Raw genomic sequence first — 26,317 nt, forward strand, 5'->3', positions numbered from 1 at the left:
GAAAACCAGTATTCTTTTACACGCAGCACTGAGACACATTAACCTTTATCATTTGTGTATACCGTGTTGAATATTCTGTCGTTTATCGGTCAGGGTATATAGCCACATTTTTAAAACTTGTCCTCATTAAAAAAAACAATGCAGGAAATTTCAACTCTCTATTCAAAGAGTAATTAAAATAATTAGTACCAAAGTAATATTAAAAAAGAATCCATGTCTATGAAAAACAATCCATCAGAACCAAGACTTAGTTCTTCCTTTGGATAAACAAGAGCTTTCTTGCACCACACTTCCCTCCCTCAATTCTTAGCAGAGCATGAACAAGTCCAAAATGTCTAGTTGTTTGAAATATTAATGTTGTTTCTCAAACTTTTGACCATAAAGCTTTTGTGTACAAAGATACAGCTTATTTCATGATTAAAAAAAGTAAGACCTCGATTTCTTATTTTCAGTCACTCAAAGTAAACTGCATAGACACTTGCAAGAGCAAAGAGAGAAGAATTTCTGAAAACATAAGATGAAAAGGTATCGGTTTTAGAATCCCAGAGGCATCTGCTTCCAATAAAAATGTTCTGACTATTCAGTTGTCCAATGTGAACAATCACAACTAGCTTATACCGTGGTATCATCAGGTCCTTAACCTGGGCTTTAATAACCTAGAAATTAAAAGAACAACAACAACAAGAAGTCCTCCCTTAGCCACATTGAAACTTAGGCAACTTAATCTTTATCATAAATTTGGTTGATTTAAGAAAATCACACGATGTGTTGTAGATATTTTCAGTAATTGTTGGGGAAACTTAACTATGATTTTCTTCAAGCACTGGTCTTACAAGATGGGACATTTAGAGACAAAATTATAGCACCAGCAATAAATCTACATTTTCTAAGGCTCATAGAAAAATTTTAATTCAGAGAACAGAATTTAAAGGACCTATTACATTCTTTGAAAATCTCTGTTAAAATGGCTTCCTTTCAAAGAATGTTGGCTTTAGAGTTTTAGTACCTTGTTTATGTCTCATTAAGGGATCATGCATCTGGAGTCTCCTGTAATATGACTGATCATGGATGTTTATTAAAGAGTTTGTTATAAAGAAGAAAGTAAAGAAAACCTAATGGAGGGCAAACACTTTAGTTGATAAAAATAGAAATGTATTTAAAGGTTTAAGCATCTGCATTTGATGGCACTCAAAACAACTACCTTGAAGAAGAGAAAATAATGATTAAAATATTGTATCTTTGAAAAAATTGTATCTTTGACAATAAATTTTTAATAAATGGGGCAGTTGTATCCATTTTTTAAGCAAAATACACGCAAAACGGTACGCATAATGGTTGTTTTAAGGAAAAGGCTTTTTACACACACACGCACGCACACACACACACACACGGAATATAACCTAATAAATTATTTTCATAAAATATAAATAAGCATTTTTACTGCTACTGCAAATTAATTGCCTTCATCAAAAAGTAGGGGGTTATCCTTTTAGCAATATTCTAGTTATAGTTAACACTTTGGGCAAACCACATATATACCTCGGAAATCGTTTTGGTCATCTGTCTACAGAGCTCCGGTTCATACTGTTCTTCTCGTAGATAGTTAGTTAACACATCTTTCAGAATGTGGTTGACAATAACCACAGGGAAATGTTTGGTAGGACCTGAAAATACAGATGAAATTTCTTAAGTAATTTCAAACGACATCGCCCCCTCCCCCCCATAGGCTAATCAAATGAATAGTGAAGCATGGAGAGATATTTAATGTTCTGAGTGGTTCTATTTAAGGAAAAAAGTGGTCCTAATTAGGTTTCCAGTCAGGTTCTCTGGCAGAGGACCAGAGACAACACACTCATCCATTTACCAGACTACCTGAAGAGGGTATTCAGTACTACCGAGGTTTGATATTGAAAGTAACTTCCTCACCAGTCCCCACGATTAATAACTTAGTTTAAAGTCTCAACATCTTTCTAACTGACCCCTAGCTCTTATACCTCCCCCTACAATCTACATATACCATACTGCAACTGGAGGGGGGTCTCTCTAAAACCCGGATCTGGTCATGATTTTTCACTTAGCAAAGTCTAAGGCCTAGCACTCCAGCCCCTTCCCCCTCTATCACAGCTCTCTATGGCCATGTTTCTCCAGCCTCATGGACTTCATCTATCTTGTATGGGATGCTTGTGTACATTTGGTCTTGCTCTTCTTTTTAAGAAGATGTTCCTCATCTTGTTCATCTGAGAAATATACCCTCATGCCTCAGGGCCAGCTCAAACTGTCTTCTTCTCCAGGAAGCCTTCCTCCATTCCTCAGGTAAAAAAATCATCCCTTTCTTCTCTGTACTCCCAATGCTCTAGGTCCCCACTGATCCTAATCTACCTGATAATAACCAAAGCATTCTGCCTTTCTCCCCAATGAAACAGTAAACTAGATCACAGGTTATCCTCCTCAGAGTCTAATACAATGCCAAAGGCATACAGAATGTTTAATGTATGATTTCTGAATTTAAATACAAGCAAAGAATGTCTAAGGTAATAATCATAGTACAGATAATGACTACTTTCATTGAACATTTTCTACATGTCATGTACTGTGATAAGTATACATTTATTGCCTTATATAATCTCTCAATAAATCATTAGGATGACTCTTTACTGTTGTCTCTATTTCACAGATGGTAACACAGAGAATTAAATATACTGAGTAACTTGCCCAGAATCACACAGGGGCAGAGCTGAGATGTACTTATTTTATCTGACTCAAGTGCTCATATTCTTTTGTTTAAGTTTATTTTATTCATTGAGAGAGAGAAGAAAAAGGTGGAGGAGGGGGAGGAGGGAGAGAGAGCATCTCAAGCAAGCTCTGCACTGTCAGCCTGATGCAGGGCTGAAACTCAGAAACCGCAAAATCATGACCTGACTGAAAATTAAGAGTTGAACGCTTAACTGACTGAGCCACTCAGTCACCCCTTGAGAGCTTATATTCTTAATGACATTTAGTCCATGTTCAAAGCAAAGGCCTCAGAAGGACCTTCTTTATCCTGGAACCCAGGAATCTTCCCTGTACCTCCTGGAAATATTAACCTCAGCATCCCTCTGTCATTGGACAACATGCACATGTGCCTGGCATAAAGTGGCTCAATCATCTGCTGTATTGATATGGATAAAGGAATAAGATAAATAATTAAATTCAATTCTATTTTAATAGTCATCAGTATCTTTAAAGTGTATTTATTTACTTACTTATTTGGCTCCAACTCGGGGCCTGAACTCACGGCCCTGAGATCAAGACCTGAGCTGAAATCAAGAGTTGGACGCTTAACCGACTGAGCCACCCAGGTGCCCTGTAAGTGTTTATTTTTAATGACTGCATCAGGATCTAAAGAAATATATAGCACACTAAAATAAGGACAATTCCAGGAGGATTTAATAGAGAGACTCCTTAGGAAATTCTGAGCAGGATGTCGGAAAAAGGACAGTGCAGTATCCCTTGAAACTGAAGGTATTACGCCCAAGCCACCCCAGTCTTAGGGATCTGAGAAGGGAACTCTTGTTCCCAGAAGAGGCACGTGGAGACGGCTCCCTGGAGAGCAGCTATGCCCTTCCATTGGTGGATGCAAACAGCCCAAGAAGAACTCACAGCAGGGCGTGGGGGACTAAACAACCTATCTCACACTCCTCCCTCCTTCCTACCTCCTGCTAAAGTTTCCCATTGGCCAAACTTAGCTGGAAGGTTACAGTCCATGCCTATTGTTGTTAGGTCAGGCTCCTGCAGCTCAATAAATAGTACTTTTATTTTGATGATTACATAGGAATTGTTCAGTTAAATCAGCATGGGGAATGAATCTGGATAGATAAAAGGGAGACGCATCTGATACAATGAGTATAATTGACGCCAATATTTAGTTAGCATGTATCTATGTTCTAGGGGAGAGAGACCAGCAGTTGTAAACACAGGCATACGCGTTTGTAACTTCAGGTTGGTCCTGAGTGTTCCTATTTCGTGGGGTCAGAGATAGGGCACCAGTCCCTGTGGGAAAGTTCCTAAATACCTACAAGCCTCTGGGTTGCCTTCCTGTGGATCTTTTATTTCATCTTTTGTAATTAAAAAAATTAATGTTTATTTACTTTTGTGTGTGTGTGTGTGTGTGTGTGTGTGTGAGAGAGAGAGAGAGAGAGAGAGAGACAGACAGACAGACAGTGTGAGCAGGGGAGGGGCAGAGAGAGAGGGAGACACAGAATCTGAAGCAGACTCTAGGCTCTGAGCTGTCAGCACAGAGCCCCACACAGGGCTCGAACTCATGATTGGCAAGATCATGACCTTAGCTGAAGTTGGAGGCTTAACATCTGAGCCACCCAGGCTTTCCCTTCCTGTGGATCTTTTGATTTCTACTTGCATTCTATAGAGAAATGAGTCTAAATTTGAGGGTGATTTGCCTTTCTATTCAAGAAATTTAAAAAATGATACTACAGGCTTGGACTAAATTAAATAGATAATGTACATTCTAACTATACCTTTCTGTTTTTCACTTCCTCATACCAAGCACACATATTGCATATATCTTGACCTACATCATTCACATAGAACTTAATTTAGCTGCATATTACAGTAACTTGTACACATCATTCCCTCCAGTAAATAGTAAATTCCCTCAATGCAGATATTTGTCTGTCTGGTAGTCCTCCCTGTCATTTGGGAACAGCATCTCTGCTCCTGAGAAGACGAGCGTTTTCCAACTCTAACCAGATGTTTCTTTAGGCTCTACCTTCTTTGAGCTGAAGTCCAGGTTATGGCTGATTGGTTTGGGAGTGGCACTTGTCCCCAGCCAGACCAATTAGAATTCTTTCTCAGAATTTTTATTTTAAACTTGAACTGGGGGACAGAGGGTGGGGGAGGGGGAGTCAGCCTCTTTCTGGTGATAAAAATTATGACATGTGATCCTTAGGTACTGTGGAAGTCCATGATTCTCATCATGGAGAGGAAGCAAGGCCACAGTGAGAGGAAGAGGCCCACATTTGTTAGTGCTGAGAAGACAGAATCATGGCGGCACTTGAGTCCCTGTTTCCAGTTCCTACTGTCCAACTGTACCAATGTCCCTTCTACACTTGGCTTTGTTTTCTTTTTTAAAAATCTCATTAACTAGATTCTATTTTGAAAATATTTGGAGATACCATGATATACACTTTTTTCTCACTTATTCTGTGACCTCTTCCTTCCTCTGAAGCCAGAATCATCTCTTGCCTTGCTCAGGTTGGGATGCTGAGATGCAGAGAGAGAAAGAGTGAATGTTCAACTTTTGACTTCCCAAACAAGCTCCTGAATCTATTTTCCAAGTCAACTAATGGGAATGGCAAAGCTTTTTTTTCTTTGCTTTACTTTTCTTTCTGTCTTCCTTCCTTCCTTCCTTCTTTCCTTGAGTGATTTTTTTTTCTTTAGGAGGAAAAAGCAAATGTTTTAATGTTTTTAAAAATAAAAAAGCAAAGACCTGAAGAAGGGTTGGGATGAAAAAAAAGAAAGGTAAGGAAAAGGGAAAGGAAAAAGTAAAGGAAGAAAGGAAGGATAGAAAGAAAGAAAGAAAGAAAGAAAGAAAGAAAGAAAGAAAGAAAGAAAGAAAAGGGGAAAGAGAAAGAAGAACGGAATGAAAGAAAGAAGAGAAAGACTTGTCACAAAACTATAACTAAGAGGGGCGCCTGGGTGGCTCAGTAGGTTAAGCCTCCGGCTTCGGCTCAGGTCATAATCTCACGGTTCGTGGTTTCGAGCCCAGCGTTGGGCTCTGTGCTAACAGCTAGCTCAGAGCCTGGAGCCTGCTTCAGATTCTGTGTCTCCCTCTCTCTCTGACCCTCCCCTGCTCATGCTGTCTCTCTCTGTCTCTCAAAAATAAAAAATAATAAAAAAATTAAAAAATATATAATATAGAATATATACAAATTTTGTTATTTAATATGTGTGTCAGCGTCTTCAAATTGGGATAATAATAAGAATTATCACATATTGGGTGTTGTTATGATTAAATGAAATAAAATATTTAAAATGTTTAGAATAGTGCCTGCCATGCACAAAGTCCCGTCCCCACTAGATATTGACTATCGTTAGTTTGTTATGGTTACTACCTCATTTTGAGGGAGGAGGTGGGGATTGTTCTTGCTGGGAAGACAGTAAGATCAGCGAGGGTGCAAATAGGGAAGCAGTAAGACCTCCACATTCAGGGAGGACCCTAGGGGGTAGAGTGAAGTCGAGGCAGAGAGCTTGACAGTTTCCGAGTACGAGAGCATCTGGTGACAGGGCCTGATCATCCCATGGACGCACCGCTCCAGTGCATCTCTCCCCTCTCTCCATCTGCAGGTTCTGCTTTTCATTAAGTTGACTACCTTCTCAGGCCGGCTGTCTCCGTGTGGCAGCAAAGATAGCTACCCATAGGTTTTGTCTGACATGGTGCTTACAGTCGGTGTTTTTAATTTTTTTAATGTTTATTTATTTTTGAGAGAGAGAAAGAGAGAGAGAGAGAGAGAGAGAGAGAGAGCGCATTAGCAGGGAAGGGACAGAGAGGGGTAGACACAGGCGCCCCTACAGTCAGTGTTTTTAAAGACTCAGATACTTCTTTAACCATTGCTCCAGAAAAAGTCCTGTGAGAACTCATTCCATACTTAATACAGAACTAGATTGGATGTCACAGAAAGCCTTTCTTCTTAGTGATTTAAGGTAAAGTCCTAGGGTCAGTCACTTTGAGAAACAAGAACATAATGAATGAAGAAGCAATGTAAATGCATTCCTCCACTTAATTCTCACAACATCTCCATAATGTGTGGAATATTATCCCTTTTTACAGATAAAGGAACTGAGATTTGAGGATGGTAAATACCTTGCTCAACATCATTTATTTAGGAATTGTCAAGATTAGTATTCAGAGTGAGACATAATAGGTCCACGTCTTGTATTGTTTTCCATACTCATGTTTTAGTAATTAATTAATGAGAAAATATAAATGGTATTTTATTACAAGAAGTATATTTTGATTTTTCCATTATCTTTTGCTTTCATTAATTATACTTATGCTTCATCTCATTCTGGCTATAATTACTCAGACAAAGAGAAGATAAACACACTAAAGTATGTTTAAATGAGGGTTGCCTGGGTGGCTCAGTAGGTTAAGCATCCCGCTTCAGCTCAGGTCATGATCTCATGGATTGTGAGTTCAAGCGCCACACTGGGCTCTGTGCTGACAGCTCAGAGCCTGGAGGCTGCTTTGGATTCTGATTCTGTCTCTCTGCCTCTCCCCTACTCACACACACTGTCTCTTTCTCTCTCAAATATAACTATTTAAAAAATTAAAAACTAAAATATGTTTAGATGATACAAATTTTTGGATAAAATGAGAGAAATTATACACAATAATGCTGATGATTGACAGTTTTCCCCCCACTCTTTTGGGAAGTATTGCATTGTGTAGATATGACAAAATCTTTACCGAAAGTCTGCAGAGTACCCTCCAGATGCAAAATAAACCCAGAAACAAGTAGAAGTGGAAATACATTTTTGTTTGAGTATGAACAAGATGGTTAGCTGAATGCTTAAGAAATAGATTGTCAAACAGTACTTTTTGTAAGAAAATATGGGAAATACTTTATAGTAAGATTTCTCTTTTCTTTTTTTTTAAGTATACTACAGTATTTCTAACATTACTTTTCTAACTTGGTTCAACACTCAGTATATCTAAAATACATAAGATTATTTAGCTTGTTTATTTGAGGACATAAGTTATGAAAACATATTGTTATGAAGAAACACAGAGCTTCATATTTTAACTCCTTTATCTTGTCGAAATCTGATTCAAAACCCTCTCAAAATGCAGAGCCCAAAGTCTTAGGCATCAAACAGTTAAGATCTCTTAGCTATAAGTGGAGGAAAACCTGACCAAAGCCTAGTTTGCCTAATGAAAAGCCTAAGAGAAGATAGCTGGATTTAGGACTCTAGTAATGATATTAGGATTTGATTCTCACACTCTCAGGTTTCACATGTTGGGGGCAGGATAGCAAAAGCTGCCATAACCCTACCTCTTTCAGGTTTCAGAATCTATTCTGCTTCTTCAACAGCCCAAACAATACTTTTTGGGTTGAATCTCAAAGGCTCACATTGGCTTGATGAATCAAAGGGTCATATGCTACCCTAGAATCAGCCACTGTTGTATCTCTGAAGCTAGTGTCAGCTTAGCACAATGTTATGGACCCAAAGTGTAATGTGGCAATGGTAAGGCCTTCCAAAAGGAAACTGGGTAAGAAGGAGTAGAAAATTATACTGGGTGGCAGGAATATTAGTTGTCTACCCCAGGCACCGTGAAAATACCAGTAGACTGACTAATTATGGAGCCTGGTAATCTGTGTAGTCTTGGGGATTACCATAGAAAACTGGCTACAAGGCCTAATGGGATGCACTGATGGTCTGTAATTTTCTTGAAGTTAACTGGCTGCAAATAGAACCACTCTGGCCTGGAGAGTCCTTCCTTTGGTCACTGGTAAGTCTCTATGGAATTTCTATATAGCAGTAATTATATAAAGTGGGCAGATAATTGTGGGCAGGTATGCATTCAGAGTAAACAAGTCGGTCTATGAGAAAACGTGAATGGGAAAAGGTATTCACTGTGGACTGCATCTGGGAGTATGAGGGCAGGTGCAAAGATCTTTGTTTTCAAAGATGCAAAACCTCAGTGGAAAGGGATAAACACTTCTGTCAACAAGGGACTGGGAATCATTTGCTTTTGCTTTGAAGGCTTTTTTCTCCACCTATCAACAACATTGGTTGGGATTGCTGGATGACACTTTAATGCATATCTCTTCCACTTAACTCAAATATATATAAAATAACTCCACAGGATAACTCAGAAGTGCCCAGAAACATTCTTAATTCAGTGATACACAAGACATATCAATGCTGCCCAGTGAACTGTTTAGTATTTAGGAAATACTGATAAAGAAAAGTAAGCAATGGGTGTTGGTCCCATTTTGCAGAGGAAGAAACTACAACACATCAAATCACTTAATTAAGATCCCTTATATTGTGCTAGTAATGAATATGATGCCATGTTATTAGATATTATTTTAAGTACATAATGAGATTTTAAGTTTAAAATAGGAATGAGTGATAAAATAACACACCCAGTTGATAGGTGTTTTCCATCTGAACTGTTAGGCGAGAAGCATCATCCCGCTGGCCAGGTTCATCCGTATAAGACACAGTACTCATGGAGCTAAAGCAAGGGGCAAAACGAATGTCAAGAGTTGTTAATAATAATAACAACAAGAACAACAACCACAACCACAACCACCAAACACATTATTGCTTTCAGCAAAAATATTACCAAGGTAAAGCTTCTCTAAGAACATTTCAAGTGAGTCTGAGGTAAATATTCCAGTGACATAGTTAAAGTTTAAAACAGGGGCACCTGGGTGACTAGGTTGGTTAAGTGTCCGACTTCAGCTCAGGTCATGATCTCACGGTTCGTGGGTTTGAGCCCCATGTCAGGCTCTGTGCTGACAGCTCAGAGCCTGGAGCCTGTCTTCGGATTCTGTCTCCTCCTCTCTCTGACCCTCCCCTGCTCATGCTGTCTCTCTCTCTCTCAAAAATAAATTAAAACATTAAAAAATTAATAAAAATAAAGTTTAAAACATTTCAGTGATGGAAACATTAGCTTTGGGATGTTACTTGGAGGGAGCAGGTCTCAGTATAGTGCAGTCCAGTGAAGTCCAAGGCATCTGACTCCTCAGAAAGTGGTCACAGATTGGTACCTCTGTGTGGTAATGGAGTACGTTTCAAAAGCCACTGCCAATGGCATCTCTACCACAAGGCAGAGACGCTCTCCTCAAAGTGGACAAAATGAACAAAAGGGATTGAGGAATATAGGAAGAAGCTTAAAATGTTGGGAAACAACTATGTGTGTGTGTGTGTGTGTATAGCTGGGGTATAACACTTTATAAAAGTGTAGTCTTATACGTACCACACAAAATCCCTTTAGTAGAAAAAAGAAAAACAAGAAACTCACCCACCTTGTGAGAGAAACCACAATTCACCCAAACTATGGTAAATCATAAGCATCAACCACCCTTTTCAACATTAAGAAAGAGTTTTGGCTTGGTTACCAAGGCAATAATAAGCTTATCCAGGTGCTGAACCAGAGACCCAAGCAAAGAGGAGTCCCGAATGTCCCTCCAGCAGCACTTAGTTTAGCTTAGTTCAGGGGAAATTCAGTTGTCTCTAATGGCAGTCTCAGATCTACCCCCAATTCTTTCCACCTGTGAAAACGGAAGTTAAGACAGATGTCTTTTCAAAGGGCATACTACAATATGTGTGTGTGTGTGTGTGTGTGTGTGTGTGTGTGTGTGTGTGTGTGTGTGTGTGTGTGTGTGTGTGTGGTTATGTGTGTTTTCAGATTGACCACTTTTCTAAGCAGACCAAGTTTTTGCCTTAATTAAATGAAAGATATTTGTTTTTAATCTTTTGGGGCTTTTTTTCTTTGCAAGGAGATTAAAATACTTAGTTCTTGGCTGTTTAGAATTAGTAAACTTTTTGCAAATGACATTTTAAGAAAATCACAGATACTCTATTTAAAAATCCTTTAATACAGCTTATGCAATAAATTAAGGTTTGCCACCCATCCCAAGAAAACAATGCAAGTAATTATGGCTGCGATTTCATTGTAGATTTCTGGATTAGTAATTTAGTCCTCATTCTTGTAACACCTGCTTTCCTCAGTTTTCTGCTGCCCTTTGAAGTAGCAGCCAACCTGTTTGGCCACAGTGGCTGCAGGTGTTGTGGGCAGCAGCCACAGAAGCTGATTGCTTCTGCTCAGAAAACCCCATGTTGCAAAAGCCCCCTGATTCTGAGATAAACTAGCCCATCCCATTATTATATGTGCTACTTTTCACTTTGCAAATCATTTGCCATCAATTATCTCATTTTACCTTCACAACAGGCTTTAAGTTAGTAGAAGAGTTATTATTCTACCCATTTCAGAGATAAAGGGAACAAGACAAAGGCCTTAAGTCATACATATAGGAAAGGCAGACTTAGATTTCCAATATCCTATTTGCCTCCCAGGGACAAAGTCTCACATAGGATCATACCAGACAGAATGAAAATAGGGGGGATGACTACATGAAATAATTAATGACTGCATTTGAAGCTTACTTGCATAAATATACAGCAGGTGTTAATAAAAACCCAATTTCTTTTCTACTGAACACCATATTAAAAACTCATAGAGAAGTAGTGTTGGTTCAAAATTTAAATTCACACACTGGGTGTTGTATGGAAACCAATTTGACAATAAACTATTTTTTAAAAACTACATAAAAAAAAAGTAAAAAATAAAAAAAGTTAATGCATTTGAGAAACCTCACCTGCCTTAAATAAAACTTCAGTTAGGACCCTCAGGAGCACCTGGATGGCTTAATCAGGTGAGTGTCCAACTCTTGGTTTTGGCTCAGGTCATGACCTCACAGTCCATGGATTCGAGCCCCACATCAGGCTCTGCACTTGGGATTCTCCCCACTCACTTTCTCTATATCTCAAAATAAAAAAACTTCAAAACAAGTTTTTTAAAAAGTTGCAACTTTTAAACAGATAACTTTCCAATTTTTTTTCTTTTTGCCTACATATAATGGACCTACTATAATGCCTGGAATATAGGCATGTGTTCAATGAATATCAGCCTTTATTTAAAAAAAAACCCCAAAATTTAAATTCACATTAGAAGTCTCAGCAAATAAGGATTTTTACAGTCTTCACTATTGCTTTGTTCCTAGTTACTGAAAATTGATAATCAGTGCAATACTGTTTATCAGTATGAAGTTGGAAAGTGTCATATGGGCAGTTTTAAAAACCCACTGGCTAAAAATAGGTGTGCAAACAGAAGGCTTTATAGACTGGCTCTTTAAACATTATCATAGGTGATTTCATTCAGTGACTTCATTTCCACAGTAATCACGTAAATGGTAAAAAGCTCAAAACATAGAAAAGTATAAAGACTAAAGTAAAATCACACAAAAAAATTTACTAACCTCAGTGGTTCTCTAACCACTGTTACCATTACAAAAATCTTTTCCAACATGATTTTGCATATGGGATTTGATAGATGCTTGGCTTTTTTTTTCACTCAAAAATGTATCATGGAAAATTCTCAATGTTGATAAATAGTAATATACATCAATATTTAAAATATCATGACAGTACTTAATATAGGAACATGCTGCATTTTATTTACCCATTTGTTCTGCTGGCCATCTAGGCTGTCTCCAGTTTGTCATTGTGAAGAAAGCTGTAGCAAACATCCTGGTAGGGAATGCTGCCGTTTGCTCTCCAGTGCTCTCTTCCTTGGTGACAGAACTCTAAATCTGTGGGGATTTTTCTTTCCAAACTAAAGACTAATTCTTGGATTTCTTTGGTTGCTATTGTGGCCATGTGGCTTGTGAGCCAATGAGATGTAAGTGAAAGTTTTGGTTGAAATCTTGAGAGACCGTCCTTAAAATAATGAATTCGAGGGGCACCTGGGTGGCTCAGTCGGTTAAGCACCTGACTTCGGCTCAGGTCATGATCTCACAGTCTGTGGGTTCGAGCCCCAAATCAGGCTCTGTGCTGACAGCTCAGAGCCTGGAGCCTGCTCAGATTCTGTGTCTCCCTCTCTCTCTGCCCCTCCCTGACTCATTCTCTTTCTCTCTCTGGAAATAAAATAAAGACATTAAAAAAATTAAAAAAAAATAATGAATTCGACCAACAGGAGCTTGTTTGTACCTTTAATGGCTGGACTGTGGCTATGATGGCAAGAGCTCAGCAGCTATGTTGGGTCTAGAGATGACCTTAAACGTTACACATCAGAAAGAGAGAAGATGACTAGGTCCCTGAATTGCTTCCCTCCAGACAAATACATTTGTTTTCTTTAAACCACTATTTTTTTTGAAAAATATTATTATAAGAAGCATTAGATATACTGACACAAATTCTAACTGATACAGAGTTTGCTCCTTGAAAGTAGGGTTTGCAAGCATTGGAGGACCAAACTTGGAGTTAGTTTAGGGGAAGAGATAGGACCTAGGAGAGTGAGGTTTCAAATATTTTATTGTAACCTGGGGTTCTTTCTCATGCAGAAGAAAAATATTTGGTTTGTCTGTTGCTTTTTGTACCTTGGGAGATTGACCATGGATCCACTAAAGCTGTAACTTCATGGAGAATTACAGAAAAATTTTACTCATTACTTAAAAAAAACTCTGTATATGGTATTTTTTGAAACTCAGATCTGCTTGTTCCTATATTAAAATGAGATGGGTTGGCAAAAGGAATAGAGAAAAGAATGAGCTGAACAGAAAAAAAATTATTTCTTGAAAAAAGACATAAGGAAGAGATAAAATATATAAAATGCTTGCGATCAGGGTAACTAACATTAAACAAGAATGTGGGTTTAGTAAATTTTTAGAAATCAAAGAGGTTCTATATTTGAGAATGGCAAATGACCAATATCAGTTCAGAATACTGACTTGGAAAGTAGAGAATACATATTTTCTACTGATAAACAGCTTTACTCAAGCCCTTTGAAATTTTTAAAGACAAAAATGTGAGGTGCTCAAAAACAATTTTATAACTGGAATTACCATGCTGTATACACAGTACAAGACACTTATTGGGTGTATGTCACATTACAATCGGATGTGTCTGTTGTCCATGACTAGGCTTTCCTTCCTTTATAATAATAATCCTTCTACATAGATACATTATCTCATTGGAAATGGAATGCTATAGTTTATTTTAATTTTTGAATGTGAAAAATGCTCATGCTGTCTATGTGTTTCATCAGCTTGTTGGTATTTATGGAGGAAAAAGAGAGTTGTCAAGTTATAGGAAGGATGGTAGATTAAAAGTAAAAGAAGGAAAACTGAAAGTCTGGCAGAAACTACTGGTGAAAACAGAATAAATGAAGTAATGTTATTCGAGGAGAAGAGTAACAATTTGTAAACCCATGCAAGTTTCAGTAATACTTGGAGTCATATATACTACTGCTGAGGACAGACGTGGCATTAACCTGGATGCAGAAATAGCTGCATGAAATTGGCCTAGTCACAAAAGGAGCCTATATAGTACCCGATTGACACTGGAAATATCCATGCCAACCCAACAGCCTGTGTTCTGATTATGCAGAAAAGAAGCAAAAAGAAAATTAGCTAAGGAGCTGAAATAATTTACTCTTTCATGAAATTTCAGTTTTCCTGAAAACATCTTACAATGGTACCTGCTAGTCATTCCTTGAATTACACAGAATAAATACAAAGCATGTCTTTTTGTTATGACTGTTAGAGACTGAAGTAATTGCAATTAAGTGCCATCAACATCAATACTATGTAATTACTACTGAGATTTCATTTCCAGACATTTTCACTGCCTTTATTACTTAGATGTTTTGAAGCTACAGGAAGAGATAATATTTGAACACATAACTGGCCTGGGAGGCATTAATTTAGTAGGTTAAAAACATCAGAATATCATCTCTTTCTTCTATTTGTAACCATGAAATACCTGGAACTATCATATTTTGAATGTATCGTTTAGGCGTGACTTTGTTTGGTTTTGTTTTTTCCCCTCTAAATTTGTTATTAAAGTTATGTGCTGCCTCCCAGTGGAGATATTTCAGAGCACACAGAGAAAAAGGCTTCAGGAACACATATTTCAGGGGATACAGATTCCGACATTTGTTCTTTTTGTTTTTTCCCCCTCATTTTTTCAACAAATACTTATTGCTTACAGGGGGCAGGCTGGTAAGGCAAAGAAAATTAGATTCCCTGTGCTCAAGAAACAAGATACTGAAAACAAGATGAAATATGCATAAAGACTCACTTGGTTGGGAACTTCCTACCTCAACATGACCAAAGGATGATTTTATGAATGTTATGTTTAAGAGCAAAAGCATACCAACTCTTCCCTTATCAGTAGAAAGTGGAAGTTGTCTTGTAAGGTAATTTAATTTTGCGGTCACTTAGTTTATAGCAAGTTTGCTGGATTTTTATGTACCTCTGAGATAATTAATTCACATTGTAGGCCCCATCTTACTAGTTAAAGGAAGGTTATAATAGAAAGAAAGATCAAGATCCATTTTGAGGAGAGAAATGGTATGTGTTCTTGTAGGATACATCTTTTCAAGAATAGGAATGATCCTGAAGGACAAAGAGTATACCACACAACCTGTGAAAAGTCTAACTCTGATGTGACTGAAAATAATGCAGAAAAGGTGACTGACAAAAATAGAATAATTTTGAGTGTGTAGACAGAAAATCATAGTGTCTGGTGCTCACCAAACTAATGTTTACTCAAGAAAAGGTGAGGTTAAAGTCAAAGACAGCTGATGAAAATTTTTTTGCAGCTCCTGGATGAAGGGACAGATTCAGTCACATTACCCTTGGTAATCATCACTCAGGTGAGGCTGAGGGTATGGATGCCATGGTTACTGACACAGTAGTATGGAGATCATGAAGGAGGAGTGTGGTCTATCTCAACAGATTTTCAACACAAATGAAAGTATACTTTCTTTTTCTTTGAAGGTTTGATTATTTAGAGAGCATGAGTGGGAGTGGCAGAGAGTGGACAGAGGATCTGAGGCAGGTTCAGCACTGACAGCAGTGAGCACCATGTGGGGCTTGAACTCATGAACCCGTGAGACCATGACATGAGCCAAAGTCAGCCACTCAACTGACTAAGCCAACTAGGTGCCCCTATTTCTTCCTTCCTTCCTTCCTTCCTTCCTTCCTTCCTTCCTTCCTTCCTTCCTTCCTTCCTTCCTTTAACAGATGCACAATGGAATGCTTTAGTAAAGAGATAAAAAGGTGCCTTGTTTTAAAAATTTGAAAATTAAAGAATTTTTATTTGCTGTAAATGCATCTTATGTCTATAAGACGAAAGTTCTTAGTCACCTAGACTTAACACATATGTGGATTTGTGAGCCCAACCTATCTGTAAGCAAAATAACCTGCTTGTTCAGGAATTAGTATACTGCAATAATTATTCATTCAAATGCCAAAAAATATTTACTGAGTTGGTGTTATGTTCCAGGACCTATTCTAGGTTCTTAGGATACAAAAATGAAACACATGAACAGAAATCTCTGACCTCATTGAACTTAATGAGAAGGGACAGAGAGTAGATAATAAAATACTAAACTCGTAAATTATGTATTATGGTATAAAGTGATAAATGCTACAGCGGAAAGCAAAAATTGCTTGATTAAGGGACCTTGAAAGTAGATGGAGGAGAGGGTGCTGTCTGCAATTTTAAATAGAAGTCCAGATAGGCTTCCATGAGCAAAGAATTGAAGTTGGTGAGGAAAGGAGCCATGTGGATATCTGAGGGGAGAGTGCGCCAGGGAGAGAGAAAAGCATATGCATAGAGGTTGAGACAGGAGGCTGCCTGGTATTTCTGAAGAAGTGCATAAAGGCCAGAGTAGCTGAAGTGGAGGGAGCAAGCAGGAGGGTGGAAGATGAGGTTACAAAGGTTTAGGCGGCTGGATCATGCACAGCTTTGTGCGCCATTGTAAAACGGTGGCTTTGACTCTGATCAAGCGGGAGCCTGTAGAGAGTTTTGAGCAGAGGAACAGCAAGATCCACTTTATAGTTTACAATAATCACTCCGACTGCTATTTTGAGAATAGGCTGTAGGCTGGCGTGTGTAAAAACAGGGAGGCCAGTCAGGAAGCTTGTACAGTGATCCAAGTGAGAGATGACAATAACTTGTATGGACTAAATTGTGTCTCCCCAAAATTCATATGTGGAAGACTTAACCCCCCCACCTTGTAAGATACTGCTTTTAAGGAAGTTATTAAGGTTAAGTGAGGTCATAGGGCCCTGGGCCAAAAATATGAGTTCTTACATAAAAGGAAGAGACACCAGGGTTCTCTCTCCACCATGAGAAGAAGCAGTGAAAAGGTATCCCTCTACAAGCCAGGAAGAGGTCAGTCACATGGAACTGACCCTGCTGGCATCCTGATTTCAGATTTGCAGCCTCCAGGACTGTGGAAAAAATACATTCCTATTGTTTAAACTGCCCGATCCATGGTATTTTGTTATGGCAGCTTAAGCAGACTCACACCGTGACTCAGACTGAGATGGTAGCGGTGGGGGGTAGTGGTCTGTAGTTTGGTTCTGGATATATCTTCAAAGGTGATTCAACAGAATTTCCTGTGAATGGGAAGGGGAGCATTTAGATAAAGAGTTAAGTTGTGAGCATGCTGAGTTTGAGATGGTTGCCAGGTACTAAGGTGAAAGGTCAGTAGGCAGTTAGATATAGGAGCCTGGGTTTGGGAGACAGGTTGAGGGCTGGAGATATAACACCATGTTTCAGTGACTAGCCTGGAGGAGCTTCCTGGGGGGATAAGTGCAGAGTAAGAGAAGAGGGCAAAGGACTGCTCTCTGAGGCATCCAATGTTAAGAAATTAGGGAGAAGAGAAAGGAGGAGGAAGAAGACTGAGAAGGGGGTACCTGTTAGGTAGAAATAAAACAGGAGAGTGTGTGTTCTGAAGCCAAGTGAAGAAATTTTTCCAGGGGAAAGGAATGGTCAGTAGACGGTCCCAAATATTGAGAGGTCAAGTACGAGGATGACTGATCGCTGACAACATGAGAGTCATTATGATCTTGACAAGAGCACTACCACAAGTTCAGGGACAGTCTGTTTTGTTCACCGTGGGATCTTTAGCACTTAGCACAATGCCATGACCCAGGCAACAAGAATGTGTCTAATGAATAAAAGGAATGACTCTGTGGTCACAAATATTCTCATTTTATAGATGATATATTAAGACTCAAAGAATATTAAATAGCAGCTGGTTAAGCAGATCTGGGCCTCAAACATAGGTCTCATTTGACTCTAAAGTTTTATGTGATAATAATAATACTGTTTTTAGATGTGCCAAGAACCATTCTAAGTGTTTCCATACATTATTTTAAATTCTCACCACATCCCAAAGCAACAATTACTATTTTCAACCCATTTTATAGAAGAAGAAGCTGAGGAAAAAAGGGCTTAATGACTTATGCAGGATCAGCAGCTTAAGTGCCCAAGCTGGAACTTGACCCCAGCCAGTCTGTGCAGAACAGATCTCTGAGCCACTCCATCCTACTCCCTGGCGATGCTGCTACTCTTCCATTCACTCCTTCAGAAATAACTGCACTAGTTAAGCCAGGGCTGCCATGACAAAGCACCACAGACTAGGTGCTTAAACCACAGGAATTTATTATCTCAGTCCTGGAGGCTGGAGGTCTGAGAACAAGGAGTTAGCTGGATGGATTGATTCCTTCTAAAGGCTGTGGAAGAAAAAGGGTCTATTCCAGGCTTCTGTCCTCGGCTTGTAGAGCCGTCTTCTGTTTGTGTGTCTTCACATTGTCTCCCACTATGTGTATCTGTGTCCAAATTTCCTTTTCTTAGAAGGATACCAGTCATATTAGATTACAACATACCTTAATGAACACATTTGAATTTAAATTTAACTACCTCTTTTGGGGCACCTGGGTGGTTCAGTCAGTTAAGCGTCCAACTTCAGCTCAGGTCATGATCTTGCGATTTGTGAGTTCAAGCCCTGCGTCAGGCTCTGTGCTGACAGCTCAGAGCCTGGAGCCTGCTTCAGATTCTGTGTCTCCCTCTCTCTTTGACCCACTTGTCCTCTCTCTCTCTCTCTCTCTCTCTCTCTCTCTCTCTCTCTGTCTCTCTCAAAAATAAACATTAAAAAAATAAATTTAACGACCTCTTTAAAGACTCTGTTACCAAATAAGGTCACATTTGAAGTATTGGAGATGAGGATTTTCAACATATGTATTTGACAGGAATCAGGCAGTTGGTGTGGGGGTGTGGGGAGAACACAATTCAGCCTGTATAACAAATACAAACACTTTCATGTTGTCTCTAAATTCTAGGGTCAAAGAACTACAGATTCTTTGTCCTGTTATCTGGGAGTTGTGATAATCTGGCAAGTCACTTTACCATACCAAGTGTCAGTCTCCTCAAAGTATGGGGAGAATAAGGCATGCACGTACTTATTTTTTCTAAATACTGTTAGCTTCATTTGCTGAATGCATATTTGTTTTTATTCTTATTTGTCCAGCAAATACCAATTTGATATCAGTCTACCTTCTTATATTTGGCCATTAAGATGGATGCAAAATGGTATCTTGTTTTAATTCGCATTTTTCTCATGCCAAGGGAGTTTGAGTCTTTACATGCTGTTTTTTGAGTGTCTCTTCATATTCTGCTTAGCCATTTGGGCTTAGCTTCTGCAAACTGTTATTTATCTCCTCTGACTACTTTTTTTTATTGTCAATGTGCATGATTTAAAAAGATACCTATCTCTTGGCCTATTAACTGTGTCTATTGTGTTTTTTATTGAACAGATATACTAAGTTTTATTGTAGTTATGTTTATCAATTTGGTTTTTTTTTATGGTTTTGTTTTTTCATTTTGGGACGGACCTTATTTAAGAAATCTTGCCCTACCTATAGAACACAAAGATATTCCTGTATACCTTCTTCTGTTGGCTTTCTAGCTTCCCACATTCCAGTCTTACATGTGGAATGTACTATGTAAATGGTAAAAGGGAAGAATCAGCTTCATTTTCCTTCATCTGCTGAGCCAGTTTTTTCCCAACACAATCTATCAAAAAATCCATAATTTCCTCATTGTTCAGATACGATGTTTCTGTATATTCATGGGTCTATTTCTGAAGTCTTCCATTGGTCTGTTTCTCTGTGCATGCACCTGTCTGTCTATTCCTGCATTTATTATCATTTTTACTTACCACAAATTTGTGTTGTATCTTCATACCAGATCACACTCCCAGGGCAGTTTTGACAAAGATGCCAATGAAGGATTATGTACAAAGATGTTCCACAAGGCATGTGAAAGCCATTCCTTAGAGGAATGGGTACAAACATATGTGACAGACACATATTAAGAATTACTATGCTTCATTAAGAAGCAAAAAGCTAGAATCCATAGTTACATGAGTAGATATAAAAAATAAAAATATTGAATGAGATACACGAGTTGAGAAAACAAAGTGAGATTTATAGTACAACACCATTATGTAAGTCAAAATCTTTGGTAAGTGCTTGTTTTATATTCTTTTATAAGATGATCTGTCAGGTGTGGCACAGAAGGAAACAGAGGAAAACACAATTTACCATACTCACAGGTCCTAGAGATAAGAGACATGCTGTGCCGTGCAGGGCTACATGGAAAACACCAGAGTGTCAAGACACAGAGGACAGAAGCAGGGAAGAGACAGGGCTAGAGCTTTTATTGGGGTTTCAGAGGGAAAGGCAAAACTGGGTATGGAAAGCAGTTCAAGACTGGGTAGTCTGAATAATTTCAATGGACTCTAAGCTATAGAAAGGTCCTTAGTTGCCTGGTACTTGGCTCTGGGCTGATTAAGGCAGAGAAATACTGCATGCTGGGGTGTTGGGAGTCAGATAGAGGGGAGCTGGCTCTGGGTTGAACAGTTTGCATGTATGTCTAAGGCATGTTCCCCGCTGAGACCTTGGCTGTCTTCAAGAATTGGCTAGACCTAAGAAGGGCAGACTCGCCAGTCAGAAAGGTTTTTTAAAATGTCAAAACATTATGGGGAGCCTGGGTGGCTCAGTCCATTAAGTGTCCAACTCTTGATTTTTGCTCAGGTCATGATCTCGTGATTCATGGGTTTGAGCCCTTCATTGAACTCCAAACTGACCTTGTAAGCCTTTTTGGAGTTCTCTCTCTCTCCTCTCTCTGCCCTTCCCCTACTCTCTCTGATCTCAAAATGAATAAACATTTAAATGCCAGAACATCATAATACACAGAAATTAAAAAATATATATGTATAATATAGTACTTAAATATGTATATGCTTGTAGCATATGTAGCGCTGTGTGTACTAGAATGGGTGCCCTCTGAGAGTCGAGAATGAAGTGTGGATGGGGAAGAAGGGGGACAATCAGGTACACGCCAGGGGCCTCGCCTACATTGGTGATGACAATGTGCTATGAGATGAGGAATATTTTCAACTCAACTCTTCTCCTGAGAGAAAGAGGATAACAAAAGAGATAACTGGAGATCATAAAAGTAAGTCCTCTACTTAACCCACAGGATGTTTATGAGAATCATAAGGGTATTCTATGTGAAGCAGCTTAATAATTTATCAAGTACAAAGTAATTTTAGTTTTTATTGTGGTTTAATTTAGGAATATAAACATTTCTGTTTTCTCAAGCTTCTCTCTCTTTGAAGGGGGACAGCTGTATCTCATCCAGATCTTTGGGGGGGGGCTTTAATTTTATTTAGATGGCAACAGTGCTTACCAAACTCAGGAAACAGGTCAGGCAACATCATTTTTAGCTGTACATAAGCAACTCTCAGTAGTATCGGTGGAAACTGTGGAATAAATTCATCACATTTAAAATCACTTGTTCACCACCTATTCCACCAGATTACAAACTCCATGAGAGCCAGGAATATTGCTGTGTGGTTCACCACCCAGCATCATGCCTAGAATGTACTCATTTGTTAACAAAATGTTCATTTCAACTGAAGTCATGAATGTAATATTTTCCATTTTTGCAGAAAAACAAATTACCTGGTGGTCTTTCAGTTTACTTGAAAAATGATCTTCTCCAGAGTAGAATCCTACAGTTAGTCACCGAGATATACCTACCATGTGGCACAATAATTGGTACAGAGTAGAAGCTCAGTAAACCTTGAATAAATGAATCAGTGTAAGGACAAAGGGTGGCCTAACTAGGGTGTTAGATGCCACCAGTGGGTTTAAACACAGAGCTGTGAGAGCCATACTGAAGTCCTTGTAACATGACATCACTGTAATTTTGGTTTGAGACAAAGGAGAGACTTTTTAGTCCCTGGCCTTAGGCCTGACCTACTCGTTGAACTGCCGGCCTCAGAGAAAATAATCCTAGCTAGCTCGTCATATTATCCTGGGAAAGTAACTTAACCTCAGGCTTCTGTTTCCATTTTAAGAACATAAGAGCCACCCATCTGTTCAAATACCATTTGAAGGCTGCCAAAGGCTGGACTTCTAACAAGAAAGATGTCATTGTCAATACCTGCTCTTAACCATGGATGGCAAACAGAAGGTTCAGGTGAACGAATAGAAAAGGTTTATTAATGTAAGTTACACATAGGTAGCCAATTTTCAGAGAATGAGACTACTTGCCTGTACACAAAAGTGCATTTTGCCACTTCCTAATTCTGTAGCTTTGCAACTTCAACCTTTCTAAGCTCCTGTTGCTTCATTTGTAAAATGGGGATGATAATCGCATTTATCTTATAGAGCAGGGTTGGCTACCACTTCTGTAAAATGCCATATAGCAAATATTTTGGCTCCGGGGGTCTGATGGTATCTATTGCAACTACTCCACCGTATAGTGTGAAAGCAGCCAGAGACTATACATTCGGGGAGGGGCGTGGCTGTGTTCCAATACAAGGTTATCTGTGGATATGGAAATATGCATTTTTAATAATTTTCACATGATCAAAAATGTTATTAAAATTTTTTGTCAACCATGTAAAAACCATACTTTGCTGGGGAACCATACAAAAACAAGTCATAGGGTGGACCTGGCGCTTGGGGCATAGTTGGTCACTCACGGCTATAGAGCTTCTGTGAGACTTAAATGTTAGCTATTTATCAGCCTTATCACAATCTATTATTTAAGTGAAAAAACAAAATTCAAAATTACAGGTGAAGTATGATGTCAACTATATAGGTATAGAAAAAAGCTGTGCCAACATGCTAATATTTATGATGTTGGGAGAGTAAGATTCAGCTTAAGATGTTCCTTCTTTTAAAGATAAAACAGGGGTGCCTGGGTGGCTCAGTTGGTTAAGTGCCTGACTATTGATTTCGGCTCAGGTTATGGTCTCATGGTTCATGGGATCGAACCCTGCATTGGGCTCTGTGCTGATAGTGCAAGACCTGCTTGGGATTCTCTCCCTCTCTCTCTTTCCCCTCCCCTGCTTTCTCTCAAAAATAAATAAACATTAAAAAAATAAAAAAACATAAAAATTACTTTATAATGAACACATAATTTAAATAAAAAGACCCAGCCCTAAAAACAGTTAGCAATAATTATAGGGAATATGAATTCAATCTTCCTTTCACAATTCAGAAGTCACTTCGGATATCCATTATGCCCAAAGTTCAATGAATGTTAAGGAATTAGTTTCTACTGTAGAAGAATGCAGACAGAGAAACCAAGACTGGAAGGCTGAATCTATGCAGATCTTACACCACACCCAAGAAGTGGGTTTCCGAGTAGGTCTACCTCCGACTCCTCCTAGCCCTCCCTTGAGTGTCTTTACTGCCAAAAAGGCAAATAAGTCCATAATCTAAGAAGAGAGACTGACAGGAAAACAACCAAGTATAGTAGCATGTAGAAGAGAAAAGCAACAGGAGCAGAAAAAAAGATCATCCAACCCAAGCCAATCACCGGAAGTGGAAGTGGTTGTAGTTGAGTAGTTAGAGAGAGCTTCCTAGAAAGACAGAGATGGAGCTAAATCCTGAAGGAGGAGGAGAAGGAAGCCAGGGTGTAAGAAGAGCATTCAAGACAAGGGCACCCCAAGAGAAAGCAATATGGGGCAATAGCTGGAGGCATGACAGAGCACTGATGGATTATAAATGTGGGAGTTGAGTGTGACTGGAGAGTAGGATGCAAGCAGGAAAATGGAGAACACAGTGCTAGACAAGTAGGCAAGGGTCTGTGGACCCTATATACATACCTTACTCATGATTTAGGACTGTACCCTAGTCATTAAATCATTTCTTGACCTGTAAGCCTCAGTTATTTGATGGTAAGATGGTGAGAATGAGGTCTACCTGGTGGGTTTAATGCTGGGGAAGATTAAATGAGATAATGTATTGGTCCTTGGCATATTTCAGGATAGGCTTTGTACTATTGAAATCGGTCTAGTCAAAAATTTGGTTTCAAATACTTTCAAATGAAAGGTATATGCTTTCCCATAAAAGTGCAATTTCAAAACAATGTCTTCATTTGATAGCCACTGAGCTTTCAGAATTTTTCTACTATGTGAAGACTTATTTTGTGAAGGAAAATCCCTCGCAGTATGGTCTCAGAGAGAGAGTAAGCAGGAGTTAGAGTACAGGATGCAGCCTCCCAAATGGCGTCTGCATTACCTGGAAGTTGGTCATTTGATTTTTAAGAAAAGTGTATTCAAGTAGATCTTTATGAATATTTTGAAAGTCCAAATTTCTAACTTTGAAATATACCAGTAAAATTATCAATTAAATGATAGTGAAAAATCTACCCTGTGTTGGTAATATGATTTCTGTATTTTTGTTACTTTTCATTTGTACTTATATTTCATCAATTTAAAAAAATGCTCTCTAGGGGCACTGGGTGGCTTGGTCAGTTAAGCATCACACTCTTGATTTTGACTCAGGTCATGATCTCAGTATTTGTGGGTTCCAATCCTTTGTCGGGCTCTGTGCTGAGAGCATGGAGCCTGCTTGGAATTTTCTCACGCTCTCTCTCTGCCCCTCCCCCACTCATGTGCAGGTGTCTTTTTCTCTCTCTCAATCTCTCTCTCTCTCTCAAAATAAATAAATAAACTTAAAAAAGGGTTCTCTAATTATTTAAATTTGGCCATGTTCTGATTCTATATGATTTTCTAATTTTCTTTGAAAGGAAAGTTGTAAATGAAAACAATGCAAATAGGAATGACAGTTTAGTCTTTGGATAAGAGCAAGTTTTTTTTAAATCACAGAAACATGATTTATGCCAGACTATTATAAATATTTTCTTGAACAAAGTTGAATTTAAGCTATGATTTTACAATAATTTTATAAAGAACTCTTACACTAACCATAAGATTCTTAAAGATACAGAAACTAAGGGCTGATGGAGGGAAGTGAGTGGGGGATGGGCTAGAAGGGTGATGGGCATTAAGGAGGGCACCTGTTATGATGAGCACTGGGTGTTGTATGTAAGTGATGAATCACTGAATTCTACTTTTCAAATCAGTTTTGCACTCTATATTAACAAACTAGAATGTAAATAAAAATTTGAAAAGAACAAAGAAGAATTCTTACACTTAAATTGGAAATAGCAGCCAAAAGGGCTTACGGTCAGAAGCAAAAGTTGCTGAAGCTAATTTTCCCCAGCTTTACTTCCAACATTAGGTGAGATTGCTACTCCATTACATCTCCTATCTGTTAAAGAGACTGTATTTGTAATCCGCAAACATCAGGGTTGGAGAGTGGAATTTTAAATAAGTACATTAATACACTCTGAAGGTAGAAAGATTTGGTTTCAGAATTATGATGTAAATCTATTCCAGCTTTTCTGGTCTCTGCTGCATAGAACACACAAGGTCTTGCTGCCCAACCATGGGGATTTATATACCAAATCTTCCAATCCCACAGAAATTGTTAAGAAAGAAAGCCTGTTATATAAATTCATTGACTTCTGCATCAGATAATTTGTTTTCTTCCCAATGGCAGTTAAAAAGAAATGCCATGCAAGTATTAAAAATTAATCTTTTTAAGACAGCAAATGTAATATGCATCAAGAGGCAAAAAACATACTTATTACCCTTTGACCCACTAATTATGCTTCTGGAAAGAAAACAAGCAGAAACTCATTATATAGTGAAAAAGAAAAAAAGTGGAAACAACTTAAAATGCCCAAGAATTGGGGCATGGTTAACTAGTCCAGAATTATAAACAGAAAAAGTATTATGCCTCCATTTAACAGGATCTGGGGGAAAATACTGAAAATATATCACAAAATTTGTATAAAACAATGCTAAATGCATTATATATATGTATATCTGTATATATATATCCTATATATAAAGAAATAGATTATCAAATGTAAAATCTATGCATTGATATGATACTGAGGAGTAATCTACATTGTCTATAGCATTTCTTTTGAATAGATTATTTTTTAGGGTGTTCCTTGAGATAGTAAAAAAAGCTATTGGAATCAACATATCACTTCAATTTTCTCAATCTCGTTTTTTTCTTTTGTAAGATATAGCCCCAAAAGATGATCCAAATGTTGTACTTGTCCATTTTCTACCTTTTTATGTCCCAAAGGAATTTTTTTTCTTCTGATAAGCATTATGAATCAGTTTATTCAATAATCAAATTTAGGTTATTAGACATTCAGTTACTCACTTTTTGGTGCAACCATGAAGTTCTTTCTGCCAAAATTCATGACCACTTAGAGAGGACACACTTCCCCTTTTCTTTACTGAATGAGCCATTCTGTCTTTAGCAATGTCTGACATCATCAT

General features: G+C 38.3%; 1 protein-coding gene across 1 annotated transcript; it reads right to left on the bottom strand.

The window, feature by feature from the left end:
• Nucleotides 1-204: 204 nt before the first annotated feature.
• TCTEX1D1 (Tctex1 domain containing 1) lies at nt 205-26,317 on the bottom strand. Its single transcript, XM_029949561.1, has 4 exons — nt 26,199-26,317; nt 9,150-9,241; nt 1,540-1,664; nt 205-656 (listed from the first exon to the last, which is right to left on the bottom strand). Exons 1-4 carry the CDS (start codon nt 26,315-26,317, stop codon nt 453-455), a joined length of 540 nt encoding a protein of 179 aa, XP_029805421.1. The 3' UTR covers nt 205-452.

This window comes from Suricata suricatta, chromosome 8 (assembly GCF_006229205.1).
Source record: "Suricata suricatta isolate VVHF042 chromosome 8, meerkat_22Aug2017_6uvM2_HiC, whole genome shotgun sequence".
Lineage (NCBI taxonomy): Eukaryota > Metazoa > Chordata > Mammalia > Carnivora > Herpestidae > Suricata > Suricata suricatta.